Source organism: Microtus oregoni, unplaced genomic scaffold (genome assembly GCF_018167655.1).
Source record: "Microtus oregoni isolate MIOR12 unplaced genomic scaffold, Mior012 000012F_ref0000307, whole genome shotgun sequence".
NCBI classification, from domain to species: Eukaryota; Metazoa; Chordata; class Mammalia; order Rodentia; family Cricetidae; genus Microtus; species Microtus oregoni.
The window spans coordinates 20,104,731-20,122,528 of NW_024543071.1; the positions used below are offsets into that span (position 1 = coordinate 20,104,731).

General features: G+C 44.9%; 1 protein-coding gene across 1 annotated transcript in view; it reads left to right on the top strand.

Moving 5' to 3' along the window:
* The window catches only part of Blnk (B cell linker), a 64,471-nt gene that overhangs the window by 4,224 nt on the left and 42,449 nt on the right, over positions 1–17,798 (top strand). The window contains exon 2 of the mRNA XM_041661243.1: positions 16,791–16,856. Within this exon, the coding sequence (XP_041517177.1) occupies positions 16,791–16,856 (66 nt within the window). The remainder of the gene's footprint in view (positions 1–16,790; positions 16,857–17,798) is intronic.

Genomic DNA, 17,798 nt, shown 5'->3' on the forward strand with positions numbered 1-17,798 from the left:
ATGCTTTCATGATCTGCTCTAATTCTGACTCATCCTCCCTGCCCTTCACTCCTGCCTACTCACCGGCCACACCCTCTAGCCTTCCTCCATTTCTTTTCTATATGTGTCCTCTTCTTCCACACCATCCGAGGTAGGTCCTCACCTTCCCACGTTTCCTACATTTGTCAACTAACTCCCGAAGTCCTTCTTAGCCCTGAACTTTGTGACCCTGTGAGCATGGGAGGCCGATTGTGACATGCGTCTTTGTCTTTCTCTAAGCACTGTGTTCTTCTCTGGCTCTCAAGGCATACTTCTAATGTATTCAGAAGGGTGACAGAGCTGACTCCAGAAGGCTGGTTCCAACTGTCAATGACCATCTTTGGCTCCCGGAGAGGTGAGGTGTGTCCCAGGGATAAATACAAAAGCTAAGGAGATGCAGGGCTGATAACACACACACTTGTCACCGTTCTTTAAAATCTTCTTTGTCTCATAAGTGAATCTCCTGCAGTGTTTATGAGACACAGATTTGAGGTGATCCTCCCTTAGCCAGGGTGGCATCCCTGAGGCTATCTTCCTCAGAAGCACCCACCAGGCCATCCCTGACGAGTAGATTTTGAGAGTAGAATCTTTTTTCTTTTAGGAGTTTTACCTGGCACTATTATAAATCAGTTCTGTATTTTCCATCCTCCATGACTATAAAACGACTCTTTGTCTTTGGTCTTATCAAGGTCTCAGGAAATGGTTTATCTGATTTTATGTGGAGGACCCAGGCTTTCTGCTTATTAAGTCGGGTGTTCAAGGCTGGTGGCTGATCTTAGATCCTGCCTCTGAACTCAGGGAACTTCCAGGCTCCTGCCCTCTGCAGACAGAGCCTCATCAATGGAGCCTGTATACCTGTTCCACAAATGTCACAGACGTCACAATGCCTCTCTCAGACACCTGTGACTCTGGAATTATGACTCTACCTCCGGGACTCCTCCCGATTTTTGTGTTTTCCTCCCTTTTTATTCTGACACAATCCATATAACATAAAGTCTGCCATCTGAACCATTTTTGTGCGTACAGTTCAGTAGCATTGGATGCATTCATAGCCTTGTGTAACGGCCATCACCATTCATGCCCAAGACTCTTATTGCAAAACTGGAACTCGGTGCTCATTAAACAGTAAGTCCCACTACCCTCCCATCCCCCAGAAGTCAGTCTTCTCTGTGTCTCCTCTAGGAACCTCAAATAACTGGAAGCACGCTGTATTTGTCTATTTGTGCCTGCTTACTTCACTTAGTTTAACGGTCATTTGTAGGGAGGTGGCACTACACTCCTTTAGGGGCGGCTTAGCTTATTTCTATTTGCTGTATCGGATGTTGATGCTCAAAGTTTCAGGAATGGGCTTAATCTTCTCATTCCATAGCCTTGCTGGGTTTCCTAGGTCCCCAGGGACTCAGGACCCTAGGGACCAACTATACTGCTGATAGGGGGCAAGAGAATGACATCTGTCACTCCAGAAATGTAGTCCAAAGGGTTTGGAATTCCAGCGCTCCTCTCAAAGGTCCCTCGAAGAGTGGAGACATCTGAAACGTGACGGTAGACGCTGTCTTCTAGGTCCCACACCCTCTAAGCTCGCCAGTGCCATTGTGAAGCAGCAGCCTCTGTGCTAACTGATGTGGGGTCTTAGGGATGTCTGGCCACCACAAAAACTTCTTTTGGGGCACATCATGTCATCTCTTGACCGTGTGTTGAGCGTCTTTATTACTGGCGCATTTTCTGTCCCTGGGTCTCTATTCACCAGTGTGTTAGCCACTTCTCTCATCATTGTGACAGAAATACCTCACAGAACAACCTAAATGAGGAGGGGTTTCATTTTGTTCACAATCTAATCATGGTCAGGAGGGCATGGTTGGTCAACAGCATTGGGAACCAGCATTATGTGGCTTGGTTATATCTTGGAAAACCAGGAAGGAGAAAGTTTGGGATAGAAACAAAAATGGATATGATCTTCCAGATCTGCCCAGAGATACCCACTTCTCCATATTAGTCCATGGTCCCCAAAGTTCCACAGTCTTCCAAGACATCGAACACAGAAAGCATGATAATGGGACTAGGCTTGTCTTTCTTTCTCCCTTACTCCCTTCCCAACTCTTATTTCACAGCTGAGAGGCATTTACTTCCCAAAGACGCCCTTCTCCAAGCCCCTCCCTCACCATCTGGCCAATCCCTGACTTTGCTTTACCTCCTTGCCAAAACAGTACACTGGCAGATACTCCTGCAGCCTTTGAGTTCATTCTGGTATTTTCACAACTCTCCCATGACTACGGACTAGGCCTTGAAAATGTCATTTCCCTTGGACCCGAACAATCAAAGCCCAGTTCAAATGCAAAGGAGCCAGCTTAAGAACTCTGGGTGTCCCCTTACTGGGCTACACTTCTCTGCTGATCACTTGCCTGATGAAGGGACCTTAGTAACACAGGAGCAACTCTGCCTCCATGATGCTTATCTGGGGTCCCCAGATCTTTAGACTTCACTCCTTCACACAGGGCAGACAGGGTACATGCATCTGGGCTTCTGGGCTTCCTTGGACATAAAGCCACACACACCGAAGAGCCCACATGTAGTTGAACACTGCTATCACCGGCTGTGTTGTTGTTTTACACTGGATACTGAGAATTATAGAGCCAGTGTTGGTCAAGATGTCCATGCTGCAGCGTGCCTGCTTGTCTATGTTGAGACATAGTGTCTGCAGAGAAGCACTGAGGCCCACCTTCCCAGGACATAAGAGACATTTCTCAAGCCTCTTTATGTCTCGAGTAGGACAATTGAGACCAGAAAGGCAAAGTCACCTGTGCAAGCTAGTGCCAATAAAGCCAATGATAACCCTCACACCTCCATGTTGCCTGTGGATGGAGGCAAAGAAGGCCACACATCATCCCTTTGCTCCATCTCCCTCCCTGAGGTATTTATTGGCCAATAAACTTCTTAGTCTAGTCAGTGTTCCATACATATCCTCGATAACTATTTTAAAAAGCTAAAAGGGATGGGATGGAGTGTTGGCTAGTGGTTAAGATCAGGTTTCTATTCCTAGGACCCATATAAGGCCTCATCACCTCCTTGAGCACCAGGGATGCATGTAGTCCTCAGACATGCAGACAGATACACAGGCAAAACCCTCATACACAGAAAACAATAAAAATAAAAATAAAACAATAAAAAGTTAAAAGGGAGCCCACTCACTGTCAGACACCTCCACAAAGCTCTGTAGACTCAGGTGTGACTCGGGTGGTTGCGTATTTTCAAGCCCCAACTTGAATTCACTGACTCACGTGTGAGCGATGCCACACTGGTGTGTTTTACAGTGACCGGGCCTACAGTGGTTCCCATTGTCTGAGGGTAAGTTATAATTACAAAGAGCATAGCTGGCCTTCCCTGCAGGCCAAGCATCCATCACCAATGTGATATAATTTAGGAGGCAGCCTGGGAAGCGTCTGCTGCATGAGACAGAGAATTCACGTTGATTGGAATAGGCGGACCTGTGTCTGGGTGCCCTCTCAGCACTAACTAGCTTAGTCTGGGAGGAGGGCATTGAATCCATTTTACCTTGGCTCTGTCATCTGGAAAACAGAAATAATACTATATACTAATAATATACACATATACTAGGGGCTTTGTAACAGTGACTATGTGAAATCAACAGCGGGAATATCCTTTTCCCCTAAAAACACCCTGGTTCTTACTTCCCGGATACCCCAGGTTGTGTCCTTAGAGAGCTCCACACAGGATGAAGTGTCTTGGGGTTCTGGTTCAGAATCACATCACTAAGGGAGCTGGCTGTTCCCTGACACCAGCACCGGTTAGGAGTCACTACTCTAACAGCAAGCTTGGTCCCAGAAGTGGACGCGATCCTCCTGCCTCCAGCACAGAGATCACTAAGTTGAATGAATGGAACACTGTTCTGGACGCAGAGGTAGGAGGTGGAGGCACGCCCACGTGAGTCCACCTGAGCCCACATGAGCCCACATGAACCGGGGTCCCCAGGTGGGAGGCTATGCCCAGGTGTCAGAGCAGAAGACGAAGAACACATGCTTAGACACAGTGTTTTCCTGCATCCCCTCGCATGCTTTAAACCAACGGTTCTCCACCTCTAGGTCGAGACCACTTAGGGTGTTGAACAACCCTTTCACGGATATCACCTAAACCAGTCGGAAAGCACGGATATTTACACTGCAATCCATGACAGTAGCAAAAGTATGGTCATGAAGTAACATCAGCAATGTTTGCTTGTTTAGGGGTCACCACAACATAAAGAACTGTATTAAAGGGTCACAGCATAGGAAGGTTGAAAACCACTGCTTTAAACTAATCCTGTTAGTGCCAACCTTTAATCCTATGTACTCAAGAGTCTGAGGCAGAAAAGTCACAGGTTCAAGGCCATCCTGGGCAATTTAGAAACATCCTGTTTCAAAATAAAAAGTAAAGGGAAGGACTGGAGAAATAGTTTAGTGATAGAGTACTTACCTAGCATGAAAGAGGCCCTGGACTCCATCCCCACTACTGAAAACAAGAATAAAAACAAAAACTGTACTTGGTTCAGGTGTAAAGATATATAGCAGGAGGAATAAGCTTTTTAAGGACATATATAGATATAGATATGGATATGTGGATATATGTCACTAGACAAATCAGGAGACAAGAAACACATTTTTTTTTGGTGATAGACTCAAACATGAGAAATATATTTTCTTTTTAAAATCATTTTTGGATGTGTTTTCCCTCCATGTATCTCTGTGCATAGCGTGCAACTGTGTGCATGCCTAGTGCCCAAGGAGACCAGAAGAGGGTGTCAGGTTCTTTGGAACTGGAGCTACAGATATTTATAAGCATCCATGGAGGTGCTGGAAATCGAACCTGGGTCCTGTAGAACAGCCAGTGCTCTTAATCATGGAATCATCTCTCCAGCCCTGGTAAATACATTTTCAAAAAAGAAATGGAAAGCCAAGCATGGCGCCACACACCTGTAACTCCGAGGCCAGACAAGATGAGGCAGGTAGAGAGTTCAAGGTCATCATGACCTTACACAGTCAATTACAGGCCAGCCTGGGCTATATGATGTCTCGTCTCAACAAAACAAAACAGAGCAACCAAAATACAGAGAAGAAAATGGGAAGCAGAATCCTAAATTCTGAGAAAGCTAATTTCTATATATATGTGTGTGATTTGTAAGGTTTTACTACTTTTTATTAATTAATTAATTTTTCTCCAGCCTGATCACAGTTTCCCCTCCCTAAGGCTTTTATTCTCCATTTGTACATTCTCTGTACAAAGTAACGAGGGGACTTCTGGCTTCACAGCACATCCACATTCAAAGATCTCAGTTGCCATGCCAACCCCAAATGGCTGGGCCTATGTGCTGAGTGATGTATTTTAGGGTGAATGTTGTTGCTTATAAAATGATGGTAGCACTACTGCGGGTGAGCTCAGTGGGAGAGCCTGTCCAGCAATATAAGGCCCTGTAGTAGATTCCTCCTAACACAATCACACACAATTTCTCACACACACGCGCGTGCACGCACATACACACTAAAACAAAAGCTATTCATTTAAAACTTCAAAAGTATTGAAGAAAATAATGTGTTTTAAAACTGTTACTGACTACTCTGCGTCTGGATGGTGGTAGTGGTTGTATGATCTTGTGAGTTTACTAAATGTTGCTATATAAATGGTGACATTTGGACTGTGTGTGTGTTTCGCTACAATCGAAAGCTTGTTTGGGCCAGCGAGACCGTTAGTGAGTGAACGAGCCTGCCAAGCTGAGGTCCATTCCCGGAACAGCATGGAAGGAGAGGCCTGATTCCCAAAGTTGTATTTTGATCTCCACAGGGTACCATGGAGGTATGTGCATGCACATAAACAAACAAATGAATGCAATTTAAAAAATTGATAATATAGACTATTTAAGGGGCCATGATCATAGTTTTCTTTGATCCATGAGATACTACTTCAAGGTTTTTCTTTAAATGTATCCTTTTGTGTTGTGCTGTGTGGCCCTGTTTAAGTGTGTGTGACTGAGTATGTGAGTATTTGTGTGTGTGTGTGTGTGTGTGTGTGCACAGGTGTGTGGATGCTAGAGACAGAAGCCCACACGTAGTGTCTTCTTCAGTTGCACTCGACTTTATTTTGTAAGACAGGTTTCTCACTCACCCTGGAACTTGAAGGTTCAGCTAGACTGGCTGGCTCACAAACTCTGGGATCCTCCTGTCTCCGCTCCCCAGTGCTGGGGTTGCAGGCACACCCACAGGTGCTGGGAGAACACACTCAGGCCCTTGTGCTTGTTTGTACAGCAATAACTTTAAGGAGTGAACCTTTTAAGTAACCCTGAAGGTATTCTTCATACACATTTCTAGATGCTTTTTTTAAAAGAATTGCAAGGTTCCTTTTCAATCCTCTACTCCCCCCACCCACCCCAAAACATTTAAGATGTTCCCGTGTGTCTTTGTTTTTAACTCAGAGCCCAGAAAGAAAAATCTAACTGCGTCAAATGTTTACAGGACATAGGAAAAACTATTCTCTAAAATTGCTCTTTATTTTTCACAATATTTTGGGGTTCAGCTGCAGGAATGGGGCCTAGTCAAGCAGGTGGCCAGACTGTGTAGTACCGTGTGGTCACAGGCAATACCCTTTTTCTCCAGCTAAGTCAATTAAATGTGTTTATGTTAGCATGCATTACCTATGTACAACAATGGCTTTCATTATGAGATTTTTCACACATGCACACATAATATGTAATTTATTTTGATCGTAAGTTACCATAAATATTTTTGCTAACATATAATAATTATATAAAATAATAGAGTACGTGCTGAGGTGTTCACAGATTTAGCTAATGTACCTTGATCATATAGTTGGGTTGTTTTTTTTTTTTAAAAAGACACACTCAAATTCTTGAAACATGTTCACTGCCTAAAAAAACATTTCCAGAACTTTTCTGAAGGCAGTTTTGAAAGACTTCTTGGCTACTTGCTTTTACAAAAAGTTCCTAACTACTTTCCTTTAGAAGCCCTGTTGTTGTTGTTTGTGTGTTTGCTTTGACGTGGTGGTTTTTGCTGGTCATGGAGAGGCTGGGCATACCAAACTTCATTAGACACCTGTAGAAAGGTGAGTATGTGAGAATTCTGTAATATGTGTGGCTCACCTGGGGGCCTACCTCTCTGTGGCCACAGGCATCTCTTATAATTGTTTGGTTTTCATAACCTGCCTTTTTACAGACTCCTAGAGACTTTCCTCTTTACCTGCTCCATGCAGAACAAGTGGTGAGAGCCAAGGGCAGCAGGGTCCCTGCATGCTCAGAGGACAGAAAAAAACTGTAGCCTTCTAGGCACCAAGGGCTCCTAGTCACTGAAATCAGGAAGAGGAAGGACCATGGCAATTACTGTGGTCATGTCAAGTGACAAATCTTCCAAGAACATTTTGAAGTCAGGATAGCACAGGCTTTTGGTCAGCCCATCTGTCTCGACGTGGAGAGTCCTCAGTCAATCTGTGTCTGACATTGGAAATGGAACCAGGATTTTAAGTAAGATAGTGGATATTTGTAGAATCATCCCTGTTCTTGGTTGTGCCAAATCCAGCCCAACTTCTGTTTCTAACCCAGCTCAGCAGCACAAGCATGCCATCCGCCAGCAGAGAATGTTTGCAGATGTCTGCAGGAAAATAGAGACAGGGCAGGGTACTGGGAACACCTGTGATCGGCTTCCCATGGTTAGTGGCTGTTAGCTGGGAGCGTGAGTTAGCTGTTGTGTCGGGTGTATAGGGGCTCTTTGCTCCAGACTCTGCAGGGCCTTTCTGCCTAGGCCATGGAATAATGGTGCTGCTCTTCTTCCAGCCTGCTCAGGCACCACCAACACGTCCCGGGCCTGCAGAGCCCTGTGATGGTCCCTTCTACTATCAAACCAACACCACCCTGTCTCCTTCCCTCTCACTGACATGGGTCCCTTCCTCTTTTCTTTCTGCCCCTAAGCAAAGCCCGAGATGCCCTAAATACTCACGCTTCCTACCAGCAAAATGTTTGACCTTGGAAGCCAATAACAGGGCAGGGATGGGGACATAGTGTCCCCAGTATGACTGCTGGGCAGGTAGGGGGACTGGGTGCCATCTCCAAGGATAGAAGGGAAGCTGGCCATAGAGGCCCTTGGTAAAGGTGGTCATCTTCCTAGAAGAGGGCCCAAGTTGAAATAAATCACTGTGTCATTCAGACAGGGCAAAGTTCATGTACCTTGGAATCACAATTCATTTTGTGTGTCACCCCTACCAGTGACAAGACTATATGACTTCCTCAACTTCTCAGACCAAATGTTCTAATCTCTATAAATGGGGAACCACAATATTATAAATACTCTTTACACCACTGCAGGCATAAGAATGGTTAAGAATGTTTTTGTCACTAAAGAAGGTGAGTTAGTAACAGATGCTACCCCAGGTGTGGTTGTGACACATGCAATACCTGGTGCATGCATCGTCCACAGCAAATGCCGAGGCTTACTTCCATTCTGGTTCTTTCTCCAAGGCTCTCCGCTGGCCTGGGGTAGGCTGGTCTTTCAGGACTGTCTTGCTGGGTCTGTGCTTCAGTCAGTGTTCTGGGCTGTGGCCCTGGAAGGAAGAGGCGCCTTGTTCCTATAGGATGGTGTATATCCCAGCCGAAGACCTGAGCCGGGTGGGAAAGATCAGGGAGAAGGTTTGGTCAAAAGAAGCAAAGCAGTTGTCCACTAAGCTAACCCTGGGGCTGTTACCGTATCTCCCTAGAACTTAATTCTCTCCCTTGGAGCAAGATGAGGCTGGCCCAGATTATACCCAAGGTCTCTATCACATCTAAATTTCTATGACTTCACAGACAAAATGAGGAGAGCCTGGTTATCAAAGCGAGACAGTTGAAGCAGCACTTTATCTGGGTCTCACTGTTTGCATCTATAAAACAGGATGGGGCCGTTCACTCAACCCAAGGAGGTTACTCTGGCTACCCGGCCCTGGAAGGAACTGTCAAAATATCTTGACAATTACATGACATTGTTCAGAAGGAAGCAACTGTGGGTGCTGAATTCGCAGACCTAAATATAACGCCAATGATGCCACAGGAAGGCCAAGCTGGAGGAGGTGGACATGGGGAAGTTGAGGCCAGACAAAGGGTACAGAGGAAGGAGGCTAGCCATCTGAGGGGAAAGAAGCTAGACATCAAGGGGAGAGCAAGGAAAGAGGCCTTTGGAGGATGTCTGTGGCAAATAACGGAACAATCAGTAGCATCTGTTTCAGAACGCTGGGTCAGGAGCCAATGATGTCACGTTTAAGACAAATTATCCAAGAGGAAGATGTGTAGGACTTAGAGCATGCTTGGCTTCTTTCTTTACTCTGAGACCAGAGGAGTTGGTCAAGCCATGAAGAGGGGAGGGATTCCTGTCCTGCCTTCTAGAGGACAGTCTTTGTCTTCAGTTTAACTCGGGTGCTCAAGCGTGGCTGGCTCCTTGAACTGTGGAATAAATAAGGCCCAAACAGCAAATCATGACATCACACTTTAAGGAGTAGTCTGGAAAAATAAGTAAATCAAGGTAAAAAAAATTTTTTTTGAACTAAATACAAAAAAGAATATGAAGAACTAAATATTGGAAATTTAAATGTGGGGCTAGGAGATGATCCGTCAGGTAAAACATGTGTATGCAAGGGTAAGGACCAGAGTTCAAATCTCCAGAAACCATGTAAATTGCCAGTGGGCATCGAGACTCACCTGCGGTTCCAGACTTCGAGCAGCAACAGTATCCCCAGAGCAAATTAACTAGCCAAAGCAGCCATGTGGATGAGCAGTGCATGTGAGGAACTCTTCTCAGTGAGCCGAGTGGAAGAGAGATGGAGGACGACTCCTTCCACATGCACCAGCACACATGTGCACATGAATCACACACATGCATCCTGGGAGGGGCGGGGAGAAAGAAATTTTAAATGAAGACAGGACAGTGTTATTGTTAATTTTTTTTTTTTTTTGTCTCAACCTCCAAGATGGCACACTAAGGCACACTAAGCAAAGCTTTATGCCAGAGGCTTGGTTTGTTTTTTTTTTTTTGTTTTTTTTTTTGCCGTGACAGAACTAAAACCTGTGGCCTTGTGTTTCCTATGCTCTACCACGGAGTTGCCTCCCCGGTCTTTGATTTTCTGAGACATTGTCTCACTATATGTCCCAGACCGACCCAGAACTGTGATCCTCCTGCCTCAGTCTCCCTGGGGTTGGGGTTAGTAACTGCAATGCCACGCTGGGTGCGCAGCAATGTCCAATATAAAAGCTGTCAGCCTGAATTTCCAGAGGGGACGCTCACGTCATTCCTGCGTCTTCGGTTTGTTCACCATTCCGGAAGCAGACTCAGCAGAGATGGTCTCACTGAGCTCCCGGCCACCAGTGTCTTCCACCCACACTGTCTCCATTCTCCCCACTTAATCTCGGCACACCCCAGAACAGGACCCTGAGTACTTCGTGCTGTCTGGAACTACTAAGGCGCTGGCGGGCCTCACTTTTGACAGCAAACCTCACACAGTAGCCTTGTCCCTTGCTACGCCGAGCTTCTCACCAAGCCCCAAAGGTCCCAGATGATCCTACTTCTGAGCCTTTGTACTTCCTGTTCCTCTCCCGCGCCTGGCATTTCCCAATCTGTTCACATAACGGGCGATGGTGACACAGAGAACTCAGAAGCTTCAAGCCTGAAGATCCAAGGAAACCAGATTTCAAGCTCCATTTTCCTCCTTTCCTATGGTTTCCTGGAAGTTTAGTTTTTTCTAAGTTAAATACATACTACAATTTAATTAAGAAGGTAAAAAAGTGGGCTTCGGCTATAGCTCCGTTAGCCAAGCACACACCTGGCATGTGTGAGGCCCTGAGTTCAATCCCTGGCATTGAAAAATGGAAGTCCTCTTTAAGAAATCTGGAGTCAAAAGTATTAAACCACGGAAACTCTCCAAAGGGGTTGGAGGGGGCTGTTTCAAAACACTGAAACCAAGGGCAGAAACATGGTTCAGCAGGTAAATTTACTTGCTATCAAGCCTGTTCCTGGGACCCAAAAGGTGGAAGGAAAGAACAGACACATCAAAAATCAAATAGACCTATGGACGGTCATTAAAATAATTCTAATTTAAAATATAAGTTTAAAATAGAAGCAGTTTTAAAGATACATTTGTAGTAAGAAGCAGTAAAGAGATTAAGTGTATTCTTTAGACACACACACAGAGAGAGACAGAGACAGAGACAGAGAGACAGAGAAAGAGAGAGTGGGGGCAATGAGGATAACAGAGAAAATATTATTCCAAACTAATCTTAGAAACAAGTAGCTGGAGACACCAGGCCACCCATTTGTGTGAGCAGAGAGGTCCTCGAGGTGCCTGAGATGACAGGCTTCTACTAGAAGTCAGAGTGAGCTCCAACAGTGATCAGCCAAGATGAAAATGTCGAGCGAGGTTCAGTGAAAACCAGGGAACTACTGTAAGCCCATAAGGAAGGGAATAGCAAGTTGAAGTTTGAGACTCAGAAACAGGAGCACTGAAGGCTGTCACAGCACAGAGTGGAGGGCCTCCCAGCCTGGTACAGCCTTTTCCAGGTAGGAAGCGGGAGCGGCAGGCTTGGACCCAGATCGGCTCAGGAGGCAAGGCTAAACTTACAGCTCCTGAAGCATGAAATGCAAGAACTGGATCCAAGGCTGAGACTGCTGAAAGGGGAGAATATATCAGCTCTTCACAGAGTTTGCTTTCCTCTGAGACTCTGCTAATCCAAAGACCAGCCCACAAAGGGATTTTCTCTGATCTGGTTGCTTTGCATTTGGTCTTTTCTGGGAAGAGAAGTTGGGGAAATGCCAAGATGCTATGTCCCTTTTTCACAGCCCAGTGAGTGCAGAGGGAGCTGAAAGAAAAACCAAGATATTTCACACATTACACACACACATACACACAAACACACATACACACATAAACATGCACAACAAACACGCTCAAACACACACAAACATATGCACAAACACACACACGCAAACACACACATACACACCGTTAATTTTTTTTTGGCTAGGCTTTTGAAAATACGTTGTGGCAAGTACAACCATTTTCGAACCATCTTCTGTATTTAATAAAACACAACGGGGCATGAATCTTGTCAAATGTGAGCAGTCTTAGACTCCTGCTTAGAGGCTGGCCACACCACAGTATGGCTGCTTTCCCCAAGACCCCTCACCTTGGTGCTCCATGAACCATCCTTCCAGAATTTGTCCCACCCTCGAATACCCAGGGATGTTCTGAAGATCAGCTGTGGCCCTCCCTGGTGTATTCTCACAGACCAGATCTCCAGGGCTGGAGGGATTGGGGAACACAAAGCTCTCCCACCCTGCTAATGCTGTCTGAGGTTCTCAGCCTCAGACACACACTGGAAACACTTGAGGGCTGATGACTCTGGGTTCTGTGGTCTGGAGTGAGGCCTAGGAAAAAAACAACCTCTGGGTGATTCTACCTCCAGGCCACTTCTTTAGCGTAGCCTGTCTTCTGAGGAGAAGTTGTAATGAGATGGATTGCCCACATGCTCATTGGGGAAGACAAGATGATGTGGGGTAGTGATGCGTCTGTGGTTTGTGGGGTTGGCATTGCTGCTGTGCTACCTAGCAGGTGTGAACTATCATCTCTGCTGGTGTGCTGTGCTGAGCCCAGGTACAAGGAGGGACACCCAGCAGGTGGGAACCATCTCTGCTTGTGTGCTGTGCTGAGCCCAGGTGCAGGGACACCCAGCAGGTGGGAACCATCCCTGCTGGTGTACTTGTTGAGTGGAGGTAAAGGAAGAAGGCAGGCCACCAACAGAAACAGACGCTGGGCACTTTGTTTGTTGGGTGATATCACTTTACTCCAGTTAGAATGGCCACTATCAAATGACATAGGATTTCAAGGGTGTGGAGGAATGGGAGCTCTTACACACGCACGGTGGGAATATACTTTAGTAGTTAGTGTTATAGAAAGCAGTAGGGACATCCCCTAAAACTAAAGAAATAGAACTGCTATATGATGATCCCACTACTTGAGGTGTGGAAGGAAATGGAGTCGGTTACTCAAAGAGACGGCTATATTCCCATGGTTACTGCAGCACCAGCCACAGGAGCAAAGAAATGAAAACAGCCAATGAATAGAAAAACAAAACATGAATACACATAAATGGTGAGATATTACTCCGTCACTAAAAACATAATGAGATGGGCAAGGAGGTGGGGAAATAGGGATGAGAAAGATTTGCAGGGTTTTTTATCCCCCCCCCTTTTTATTGAAAATAGATTTTTTTCTTCTACAATATATTCTATTATAATCTCCCCACCCACAACTCCTCCCAGGTCTTCCCCACCCACCCAAATCCACACCTTTTGTTGCCTGGGGAACCAGGCTCCAGCAGCACAGGTGTCAAAGGGAAATCCACAGAGTGTCCTGTGACTTTTTATCTGACGGGGTAGGGGAAAAGACACCACACACTCTTTTGATGACTTCCTTCTCTTATTCTTTTGCTGTATTCTCTTCTCTACAGCTTATATACCCCCAAAAAAGTCTTCCAGGCAATCTAGGAATTACACTATGGTTGCATTTTATTTTTCAAGCGAATGATTATAATGAGTACAGGTAAAAGCATATTTTCATCTCTCTTACATGATTAAAACAAAGTCATTCCAAGAACCCACATCTGTTTGCATCTAGGTAGCCTGTTACAGATTAACAGAATGAGAGCAAGTAGGGGTACTTTTCTCTGCAGCCTTCTATGGCGGGCTGCATACTGAAATTACAAAGGAAGAATCACTCACTTTATTACTTATCTCAAAAGGTAATCTTATAAAGAATCTTAAAGGGCCCACAAACCTAGACTTTCACACATGAGAAAGAATCAGTCAGCTCTACTTTAAATCTTTAGGGTGCCGACCCACTCATCAATAGTTTCTTATGTCAGGAGATTGAGGGCAGACATGGGTACAAGGAATTAATCATCGCCTTTGAGCATCAATTAATCCAAGCAAGAAAGGCATGTCAGCTAATGACAACTGGGCTGCTTTGTTCTTATTCCCTGACCTGAAAGGGTTCCCCACTCAACTGTGTGCCTTTCTATAAAACTTTAGGTTGTCTTCTTGGGTTTTTTCACCTCAAAGCTATTTGACAAAACATCTTAGTCTAACTTCAAGTTATTTTCAGAGCTTTGTTTCAGCTATGATGCACTCCAAAACCTGTGAACACATCTCCCAACATTAAGATTAAAAGAATTTAAGCTAGCTGGGTTACTAGGACTCAGTTATTTTCCCTAATCATTAACCTAAGCCACAGTCTATGTGACTCCTCAAAGAAACTCATGTGTTCTAGCTGTGTGACACTTCCTTGTTTTATTTTTAATCATCAACACTCTATTTGAACTAACATTATTATTACCAATTAGACAGCACAGTTTAGGAAGAAATCATTTTCATAATGATCCACAGGTAAGAATGCCCAGTAAAACAGGATGTTTCGTGGGATAAACATTCTACCTCACATTCCCACCATACCAGATCCCAGAGAAAGATGACGGCGCACACAGGTGAAGGCACAGCAGAAGCAAGAGACATTCTGGAGACTGAGATCTCAGGGCCTCGATGAGCGGGGATTCACCCAGCAGGGATTGGCCTCCTAGGGGGCCGTCCCCCTGAAGTCAAGGGCCATCTGCTGCTCCTCTGACATGGCCAGCTGCATATACCCTTCCCTGTCTCTTGCGGGAAACAGGCATCTAAGAAAAAGGAAGAAGAAATAAAATAAATAAAAGTCAAGATAGGCAAAACAAGCAAATAGAAAAAAGAAAGAACCAAAGAAAAAGCAGAAGAAGAAACATATACAGGCAGGATGTCACACACATTTACACACACAGAAATCCCATAAAACACAAAATCAGAAACCGTAATAAAAAAGCAAAAGATCTTTAAGGTTCAAAAATGCCCAGACAAATTTTATGTCGGCCATCTACTGCTGGGCATGGGGTCAGCCCTGTGGTGTGGTTAATTACAGTCTGATAGCACCAGTAAGTTCTGATATTCTAGGAGAAAGGAAATTCTGTTTCTTGCCTAGTGACAGCTGTTTGAGATCTGTAACACTCGTTCTAATGTGAGCCCTGCACAATGTGTGTATGTGTTGAAATGCTACATGGACCCCATAAATATGTCCAACCTTATGTGTCAATTGAAATAAAAATACAACTGATGCAAAAATTGAACATGTTTATAGGCCACCATCTATATACAAAGATATATTAAGAGTAAATATAAGGTCACGGCTGGCCTCAGTTTTACAAACTGACGCTTCTGTGCATTAGCTATGAAAGCCTCAATGGAATGTTACTAGCAGAGATTGGGATTAAGAGGGGCCATGCTTAGAATTGTTCCCATAGGACCTTCCACAGCACCATTCATACAGACACATGGACTACACGGATCTGCTCTTACAGAACTGCACAGATGAGATGCTTCTTACTTGCTCCCCTTTTCCAGCCTCCAAGCCTATAGATGCCGCTGATCTTCTACTGCCTCCACAACTTTCCCTTTCCCACAATGCTATGTGTACAGCTAGAATCAGATAGCACACAAACTTTCTTCATTGGCCTCTTCACTTGTTGTATGTTTTAATTTAAAATAATCAGAGGCCACACTCCATCACGAAGTCAGGGCAGGAACTCAAAAAAGGAGCACAGGAGCAGGAACTAAATCAGAAGTCATGGAGGATTCATTCTTAGTGGCTTGCTCCTCATGGCTTGCTTACCCTGCTTTCTTATAGTACCCAGGACTATTTACCACAGTGATTTGGGCCTCCCACAACAATTATCAATCCAGAAAATACCAATGAAAGACCCTCAGAGAGGACCTTTCCTCTCTGATGAAGACCCCAGAACCAGGACACTCTGAGACCAGGCCACAGGATGCAATTAGCAAGAGGTTTATTGAGTAAACACAGGTACCTGCGGTCAGCAAGTCTTTCGGAGGACTTGTGCGCCTGCAGACTGGGGGGAGGTCTTTTTATAGGGAAGAGCAAAAAGCAAGTTTACAGAAGCAAAAGCATGGTTATCGGTTGACCGGAATGAGGCGGGGGCATGAATGGTTTCCTCTCTCAGCATGGATGCCTGGCAACAGTCATCCTGTTCCTATCTTATAGCTAACCTGCTTTGTTGATATCCTATCTTATTGACATCTTGCCTTGCAGTCTTCCTATCTCTATCTCCTGCTCTCTCAGGCACATGGGATGTTCTTATGGGAGCAGGCTGGCTGCTGATCCGGAGAGTTTTTTTTTTTTTAAAGCAAACAGGACGTTCCCCCGGGAGCATGCTAGCTGCGGGTTTTGAGGAGGGGGTCTGTAGGGTCTTTCACCCTCACAGGCTTGCCCACAGACCAACATGGTGGGGACATTTTCTGAGGTTCCCTTTTCCCAGATGACTCTAGCTTGCTTCGTGTCCTAAAGCTATTTGGCTCACCAGGCAAGTACTCTGCTATTGAGTTACATTCCCACACCTGGAATTCTTTATCCAGTGACAGGTATGTAACATTGTATATCCAAAGCCCTACCACCAAATGGCATCTTCAGCTTCAGTCATTCAAGTCACAGTGCCCAACATCACTATTTCTGCTAGTGACCTCTAGAATACCTACTAGGAAAGCAAAGCTGCCCTGGGGGTGGATTAAACTCCAAATAGGACCAGTGCCTTTTGTTAATGAAGGTAAAATTGTATTGCAAAAATCAGCCTTGATGTTAATATTTTGTTTGTGGTCTTTTTTTTATAGACAGCTTCAAAAGATGGTCCATGATATTAAGAACAATGAAGGTGGAATAATGGACAAAATAAAAAAGTAAGTTGGTCTCTATTATTTATATGAAAGAAGTCAGTCTGTGCTGAATGAAGAACAAAGCTCTCTGTCATTGAGTGAGGACCATGTCGCCTGTCACCTTTTTACTAGGGCCAGGAAGCCATGGTGGTTAGTCCACATCCTGGAAACAGGAAAATAAGTGAACTAGGGCTCGGGGATCTAGAATTTTCCAACTCTGTGAAGAGGTGTGCTGGGCCCGCCCAAGGCACCCAGCAGGAAAACTACTTGGACAACCACGGATGATCCTGGAGAAGCCAGCAAGAACTCAAGGAGACACAACTGGCTTCTCTTGTTCAGCCTTGTCTAGGTGCTGCCGAGGCAAGCAGGCCTTGCTTTTTTGTGACATCATATAGCTGGGATACATTCTGATCCCTGATTTCTGCTTTTTAAATTGTTACCTTAAAATCACATTTCAGTGAACTCTGGACAAAGCGGAGCCAGAATCCTGGTTTTCATGTGCATCAAAATCCCTTACATTAATTAAATAAAGAAAAGACAACAGAAGTTATGCTGGGTGCCCTGGCACACAACTGAAATCTCAACGGTTGGAGAATTTAAATCAATCTTAAAGAGCTTACAGGGCCCTAGCATGCGTAAGACCCCGGATTCAATCTACAAACACACACCACCCCCACCACACACACACACACACACACACACACACACACACACACCACAGAAATTGTACATGCTTCTTACATTTACCACTTAAAATCTAAGTCAAGATGAAAAGAGAAATAGCATTTTGTTTTGTCTTTTGAGATAGGGTTTCACCGTGTAGCCCTGGGTGACTTTGATTTGCTATATAGACACAGCTGGCCTCGAACTCACAGAGAGATACCTGGTTTTGCCTCCTTAGTGAGGGCTAGGATTAAAGGCATACACTATCACTATATGCTTTGTGTTTAGTCTTTAAATTTACTT